Here is an 8,421-nt window from a genome sequence, read left to right on the forward strand (position 1 = left end):
CACCCAGCGCATTCAGCCTCATGTCATACGCGGCATTATTATCAGGGTGACTGGTCTTCAGGGGCCCCATCGCCTCCAGACAACAGTCCATGTCCTGTACCACCCCGGCCAGCTCCACACCCAGCGTATTCAGCCTCATGTCATACGTGGCATTGTTATCAGGGTGACCGCTCTTCAGGTGGTAAATACAGTCTATTTCACTTTGCAGCATTTGTTTATGTGTCTGCAACTCACCCATCTTCCTGACTAGTCCAGGCATCTCATCCGCTAGCTGCGGCTCGGGCACACACACTGTATCCACAGCTTCAGGCTTGGCCACAGGTGCAGGGACCTTGAATACAGGCTTGTCAGAGGCCTCCACCACAGATGTCTGCATGGTGGCCTTGCTGGACCCAGGCACTGGGACTTGCTTACCGCTGGCACTGGACTGCGACCTGGTGCGGCCTGAGCTCGCCATGCCGGACACCACATGCTGCTGCTGGAGATTCTCTTGCAGGGTCTGCTTCTCCAAAGATGTCCTCTGTCTGCGGGCCGGAGAGCTGAGCTGCACAGCTGATGGTGATGGAGGCTGAGCTCCTGGCTGGAGCTGTGCACTGACCGGGGCTTCTCTGCAGGAATCACAACACTGCACACTTTGTTTCTTTTCTTTACTCACTTCTGGCTTCTTTACTGCACTTGGAGTTGGGTTTTCCTCCCAAAACATGACACATGGATTCCTTACTTTCTCCTTTCCTGCTGGAGCTTTGTGCTATAGTCACAGGTCTCACAGCGACTCTGGGGGTGGTATTCCCAATAGAAGAGGCCTGGGAGCCATGTCCCAGTGTAGGCCGGAAGCCTGGGCCTTGCCTGGGGAGCTTCCCCGCCCAGGGGGGCCCCGCCCTGGGCTTGCTCCAGACATCAGGAGAACTGCTCACACACAACCTCACAGCTTGGGGGCAGTATTATAGCAGTTATATTCTTGTACATAGGGGCAGTATTATAGTAGTTATATTCTTGTACATAGGGGGCAGTATTATAGCTAGTTATATTTCTTGTACATAGGGGGCAGTATTTATAGCAGTTATATTCTTGTACACAGGGGGCAGTATTATAGTAGTAATATTCCTGTACACAGGGGGCAGTATTATAGTAGTAATATTCCTGTACATAGGGGGCAGTATTATAGTAGTTATATTCTTGTATATAGGAGCAGTATTATAGTAGTTATATTCTTGTAAATAGGGGGCAGTATTATAGTAGTTATATTCCTGTACATAGGGAGCAGTATTATAGTAGTTATATTCCTGTACATAGGGAGCAGTATTATAGTAGTTATATTCTTGTATATAGGGGCAGTATTATAGTAGTTATATTCTTGTACATAGGAGCAGTATTATAGTAGTAATATTCCTGTACATAGGAAGCAGTATTATAGTAAATATATTCTTGTATATAGGGAGCAGTATTATAGTAGTTATATTCTTGTATATAGGGAGCAGTATTATAGTAGTTATATTCTTGTATATAGGGAGCAGTATTATAGTAGTTATATTCTTGTACATAGGGGGCAGTATTATAGTAGTTATATTCTTGTATATAGGGAGCAGTATTATAGTAGTTATATTCTTGTACATAGGGGCAGTATTATAGTAGTTATATTCTTGTACATAGGGGGCAGTATTATAGTAGTTATATTCTTGTATAGGGAGGCAGTATTATAGTAGTTATATTCTTGTACATAGGGGGCAGTATTATAGTAGTTATATTCTTGTATATAGGGAGCAGTATTATAGTAGTTATATTCTTGTACATAGGAAGGGCAGTATTATAGTAGTTATATTCTTGTATATAGGGAGTCTTGTACATAGGGGGCAGTATTATAGTAGTTATATTCTTGTACATAGAGGCAGTATTATAGTAGTTATATTCTTGTATATAGAGGTCAGTATTATAGTAGTTATATTCCTGTAAATAGGAGCAGCATTATAGTAGTTATATTCTTGTACATAGGGGCAGTATTATAGCAGTTATACTCTTGTACATACGGCAGTATTATAGTAGTTATATTCTTGTATATAGGGGCAGTATTATAGTAGTTATATTCTTGAATATAGGGGCAGTATTATAGTAGTTATATTCTTGTATATAGAGGGCAGTATTATAGTAGTTATATTCTTGTATATAGGGGCAGTATTATAGTAGTTATATTCTTGTATATAGGGGCAGTATTATAGTAGTTATATTCTTGTACATAGGGGCAGTATTATAGCAGTTATATTCTTGTACATAGGGGCAGCATTATAGTAGCTATATTCTTGTATATACGGGCAGTATTATAGTAGTTATATTCTTGTACATAGGAGCAGTATTATAGTAGTTATATTCTTGTACATAGGGGGCAGTATTATAGTAGTTATATTCTTGTACATAGGGGCAGTATTACAGTAGTTATATTCTTGTACATAGGGGCAGTATTATAGTAGTTATATTCCTGTACATAGGGGGCAGTATTATAGTAGTTATATTCTTGTACATAGGAGCAGTATTATAGTAGTTATATTCTTGTACATAGGGGGCAGTATTATAGTAGTTATATTCTTGTACATAGAGGCAGTATTATAGTAGTTATATTCTTGTATATAGAGGTCAGTATTATAGTAGTTATATTCCTGTAAATAGGAGCAGCATTATAGTAGTTATATTCTTGTACATAGGGGCAGTATTATAGCAGTTATATTCTTGTATATAGGGGCAGTATTATAGTAGTTATATTCTTGAATATAGGGGCAGTATTATAGTAGTTATATTCTTGTACATAGGGGCAGTATTATAGTAGTTATATTCTTGTACATAGGGGGCAGTATTATAGTAGTTATATTCTTGTACATAGGGGGCAGTATTATAGTAGTTATATTCTTGTACATAGGGGCAGTATTATAGTAGTTATATTCTTGTACATAGGAGGCAGTATTATAGTAGTTATATTCTTGTATATAGAGGGCAGTATTATAGTAGTTATATTCTTGTATATAGGGGGCAGTATTATAGTAGTTATATTCTTGTATATAGGGGCAGTATTATAGTAGTTATATTCTTGTACATAGGGGCAGTATTATAGCAGTTATATTCTTGTACATAGGGGCAGCATTATAGTAGTTATATTCTTGTATATACGGGCAGTATTATAGTAGTTATACTCTTGTACATAGGGGCGGTATTATAGTAGTTATATTCTTGTACATAGGAGCAGTATTATAGTAGTTATATTCTTGTACATAGGAGCAGTATTATAGTGGTTATATTCTTGTACATAGGGGCAGTATTATAGTAGTTATATTCTTGTACATAGGAGCAGTATTATAGCAGTTAAATTCTTGTACATAGGGGCAGTATTATAGCAGTTATATTCTTGTACATAGGGGCGGTATTATAGTAGTTATATTCTTGTACATAGGAGCAGTATTATAGTAGTTATATTCTTGTACATAGGGGGCAGTATTATAGTAGTTATATTCTTGTACATAGGGGCAGTATTATAGCAGTTATATTCTTGTACATAGGGGCAGTATTATAGTAGTTATATTCTTGTACATAGGGGGCAGTATTATAGTAGTTATATTCTTGTACATAGGGGGCAGTATTATAGTAGTTATATTCTTGTATATACGGGCAGTATTATAGTAGTTATATTCTTGTATATAGGGAGCAGTATTATAGTAGTTATATTCTTGTACATAGGGGCAGTATTATAGCAGTTATATTCTTGTACATAGGGGCAGTATTATAGTAGTTATATTCTTGTACATAGGGGGCAGTATTATAGTAGTTATATTCTTGTACATAGGGGGCAGTATTATAGTAGTTATATTCTTGTATATAGGGGCAGTATTATAGTAGTTATACTCTTGTACATAGGGCAGCATTATAGTAGTTATATTCTTGTACATAGGGGGAGTATTATAGTAGTTATATTCTTGTACATAGGGGCAGTATTATAGTAGTTATATTCTTGTATATAGGGAGCAGTATTCAGGGTTGTGGAGTCGGTAAGCCAAACCTTCGACTCCGACTCCGACTCCTCAAATTCTCTTGCACCGACTCCGACTCCGACTCCGACTCCTACATATATTGCTTAAAGTTAGGTGAAAAATTTATTGTAGTACATGAATATGTGTATGTGAACATCAGACATTTAATAATTTTTTTGATACAATAATCAAGATATTTGGATAGAACTTAAAATATATTTATTGGAATACAACTTTAGAACACAAACTGTAATAAATTGTAAATATGTAATACACTATGTAATATACAGTAGATTACATATATATCTTGTGTGTGTATATACACTTTGTGTATATATATATATATATATATATATATATATATATATATATATTACATATTTACAATTTATTAGTTTTTTTGTGTTCTAAAGTTGTATTCCAATAAATATTTTATGTTCTATCCAAATATCTTGATTATTGTATCATAAAAACAATTAAATGTCTGATGTTCACATTGTACTACATTAAATGTTTCACTTAAATATAAGCATTATACTAAATGTTATTATTTAGTAAAATATTCAGCACATTCTGCATTGCACTCCTGTCCCCAATTTCTTATATATTTTAGGAGTCGGAGTCGGTGCATTTTATACCGACTCTGACTCCGACTCCGACTCCACCAATATGAGCTCCGACTCCGACTCCGACTCCACGACTCCGACTCCACAGCCCTGGCAGTATTATAGTAGTTATATTCTTGTATATAGGGGCAGTATTATAGTAGTTATATTCTTGTACATACGGGGCAGTATTATAGTAGTTATATTCTTGTATATAGGAGCAGTATTATAGTAGTTATATTCTTGTATATAGGGGCAGTATTATAGTAGTTATATTCTTGTACATACGGGGCAGTATTATAGTAGTTATATTCTTGTACATGGCGGCAGTATTATAGTAGTTATATTCTTGTACATAGGGGCAGTATTATAGTAGTTATATTCTTGTACATAGGAGCAGTATTATAGTAGTTATATTCTTGTACATAGGAGCAGTATTATAGTAGTTATATTCTTGTACATAGGGGGCAGTATTATAGTAGTTATATTCTTGTACATAGGGGCAGTATTACAGTAGTTATATTCTTGTATATAGGGGCAGTATTATAGTAGTTATATTCTTGTACATAGGGGCAGTATTACAGTAGTTATATTCTTGTATATAGGGGCAGTATTATAGTAGTTATATTCTTGTACATAGGAGCGGAGCAGTATTATAGTAGTTATATTCTTGTACATAGGGGCAGTATTATAGTAGTTATATTCTTGTACATAGGGGGCAGTATTATAGTAGTTATATTCTTGTACATAGGGGGCAGTATTATAGTAGTTATATTCTTGTACATAGGGGGCAGTATTATAGTAGTTATATTCTTGTACATAGGGGGCAGTATTATAGTAGTTATATTCTTGTACATAGGGGCAGTATTATAGTAGTTATATTCTTGTATATAGGGCCAGTGCTACAGTAGTTATATTCTTGTATATAGGGGCAGTATTATAGTAGTTATATTCTTGTATATAGGGGCAGTATTATAGTAGTTATATTCTTGTATATAGGGGCAGTATTATAGTAGTTATATTTTTGTATATAGGGGCAGTATTACAGTAGTTATATTCTTGTACATAGGAGCAGTATTATAGTAGTTATAGTCTTGTACATAGGGGCAGTATTATAGTAGTTATATTCTTGTACATAGGGGGCAGTATTATAGTAGTTATATTCTTGTACATAGGGGGCAGTATTATAGTAGTTATATTCTTGTATATAGGGGAAGTATTATAGTATATTCTTGTATATAGGGGCAGTATTATAGTATATTCTTGTATATAAGAGCAGAATTATAGCAGTTATATTCTTGTACATAGGAGCAGTAATATACTAGTTATATTCTTGTACATAGGGGGCAATTTTTAGTAGAAAAAACAAACATAAATACATGAATAAGAAACAAAAACTCACATTAATACAGGTCACAAATCACTGAGGTTACACAGACACCGGCACTAAATATTCAGATCAAATACAGAAATAAAGTAACGAGTCCACACCTGTGCGGGGAATGAAACATCAATGAAACTCAGCAATCACCATACAATATATAGAAGGAGCAGAGTGATACTCATCATCCCGAGTCAGGGACATTCTGTCCACCACCGGTGTCCATGGCAGATTCTACCTGAGGGTCTACAGAGAGGGGCCTCCGCTTTGGCGGGGGATGTTCCTCTATGTCCCTGTCACATTCAAGTGTCCCCAATTCCCTCTCAAAATCATCATCATGGGACAAAGCCCCATACTTGTTGGACACGACCATCGCACCCACAGAGCTCTGGACCTTCTTACTCGCCCTGTCACATGCAGCCTCAGGTGTACGGGAGGACGCGTCCTTCTTCCTTTTATTCTGACTAATGGTCCAGTCATCAGATACAGATGCTGAAGGGGGGGCCACCTGAGACTGCTGGGCCTGAGGGACGACCTCCATGTTCCCCTCCTCACCCTCCTGCTCTGGTATTAGCTGAGCGGACTCCCGGGGGATATTGGAGTTGGGCAGTACCTCCCCTGATGGTAAAACCTCCTCCTGGGCCTCTGCCACCACCTCCTGAGCCTCCGCCACCACCTCCTGAGCCTCTGCCACCACCTCCTGAGCCTCCACCTCCTGAGCCTCCGCCACCACCTCCTGAGCCTCCACCTCCTGAGCCTCTGCCACCACCTCCTGAGCCTCCACCTCCTGAGCCTCTGCCCCTGCCATCACATCCTCATCAGGGAACTCTCTGCAGATGTTGTGCCAGGCGTCTGGACAGTCCCTGTGAGGATGGCCCATCTTACCACAGAGGTTGCACCTGACGTCCCGGCAGTCTGCAGCGACATGACCGATGTCCCCACACAGGCTGCACTTCACCACGGTACAGGCATTGGCCAGATGACCTGTTTTACCACATTTGAAGCACTTTCGGGGCTGCCCGGGGTAGTAACATCTCCCCTTCTCCCTCCCAATGAAGAAGGAGTTGGGCAGGTGGGCAGTGATGTTGTTATATTGCCTCAGCTTCACCAGGACCTTCCACCCCATAGTCCAGATACCGTCCTCATCCCTGACCTTGGTGAGTCCAGAGACGAGGTCACAATGTCTCCGGAGCCACACCTCGATGTCCTGTGGGGGAACGGCCTCATTCCAGAAGGTGACATTCACAGTGACAGTATCTGGCCTGGAAATAGGGACCAACAAAAACTCATTCCAGTCCTCGGTGTCCCGGAACTTGGGGTAATCGGCCCAGAACCTGTCCAGGTCAGACATGAGCTTAAAGCTGACGTCATAGCCCTGCCCGTCCTGCAGATTAGAGACCGCCAGGATCTCACGCGGCACAAACCCCATCTGGCGGCACAGCAGCTCCCTCACCACAAACCTGCGTTGCGGCAGAACCTCCTTGGGACCTATGTACTTAAAACGTACAACATTAATACGCTTGAAAGTCTGGCCGGTATAATGGGCGCCGGAGGTGAAGGATGGTGCGCCGCGGCTCCAGGCATTCCTGGGGGGCACCTGCCGGGACACCCTGGGCTGACGGACAGGACGAGGGTCTGTAGCAGGGGGGGCTGGCACACCTTGCGGGTTAGATAGCAAAGGGGGAAAATCACATATGTCATGCACATCAACATGAGCAGCATCATCATCACCACATTGTGCAATGTCCATCACAGACTGTGAATCCCCTCCAGCCCCCGACCCCACAGGCACAACAACACCATCCCCAGCCTGTGCACCGGCCTCCGCAGCACAGACAGTCACACATGGAAGGTCCTGCTCCTGTGCGGGGCACTCTGGGACTTGTAGTGCCTCCACTGTCTGAGGTGTAAGCTCCTGTAGCTGCAGTTGTGTCCCATCCAGAAAACAGAATCTGGCCGCCTGTATCACCGGTCGCGTCTGCTGTTGGGGGGTCTCGTCCCGAGCGGCCTCTGACTGCACAGCAGGGGTCTCCACAGCACAGTCCTGCCTATGGGAGGCCAAACATTCCTGGGCCATATAGGTCTCCTTCAGGGGCCCCATACTCTCCAGCACAGTGTCCATGTCCTGCACCAGGGGCCCCATACTCTCCAGCACAGAGTCCATGTCCTGCACCAGAGGCCCCATACTCTCCAGCACAGTGTCCATGTCCTGCACCACACTCGCCAGCTCCAAACCCTTTTTGTTCAGTCTCTGGTCACACACAGAGGTCAGGTCAGGATTAGTGGCCTTCAGATTATAGAGACAGTCTATCTCCGCCTGCAGCATGCCTTTCATCGACTGTAACTCACCCAGTCTTCTGACTAGTCCAGGCATCTCATCCGCTAGCTGCGGCTCGGGCACACACACTGTATCCACAGCTTCAGGCTT

At 41.2% G+C, this 8,421-nt stretch overlaps 1 protein-coding gene across 1 annotated transcript; it reads right to left on the reverse strand.

The window, feature by feature from the left end:
• Positions 1-6,058: 6,058 nt before the first annotated feature.
• Positions 6,059-8,157, reverse strand: LOC142291443 (uncharacterized). The gene is made up of 3 exons (XM_075336375.1): positions 6,778-8,157; positions 6,232-6,726; positions 6,059-6,103 (listed from the first exon to the last, which is right to left on the reverse strand). Exons 1-3 carry the CDS (start codon positions 8,155-8,157, stop codon positions 6,059-6,061), a joined length of 1,920 nt encoding a protein of 639 aa, XP_075192490.1.
• Positions 8,158-8,421: the final 264 nt, after the last annotated feature.

The sequence above is a fragment of the Anomaloglossus baeobatrachus genome, chromosome 1 (assembly GCF_048569485.1).
Source record: "Anomaloglossus baeobatrachus isolate aAnoBae1 chromosome 1, aAnoBae1.hap1, whole genome shotgun sequence".
In the NCBI taxonomy this organism is placed as follows: domain Eukaryota; kingdom Metazoa; phylum Chordata; class Amphibia; order Anura; family Aromobatidae; genus Anomaloglossus; species Anomaloglossus baeobatrachus.

Coding starts and splice junctions, on each gene's coding strand:
- LOC142291443 (XM_075336375.1), bottom strand. CDS start 8,157: ATGGACTCTGTGCTGGAGAGTATGGGGCCCCTGGTGCAGGACATGGAC. Junction 6,727..6,777: donor CAGGGGCAGAGGCTCAGGAG/GTGGAGGCTCAG, acceptor GAGGCTCAGGAG/GTGGTGGCGGAGGCTCAGGA. Junction 6,104..6,231: donor CCCTCTCTGTAGACCCTCAG/GTAGAATCTGCC, acceptor TTCCCCGCACAG/GTGTGGACTCGTTACTTTAT.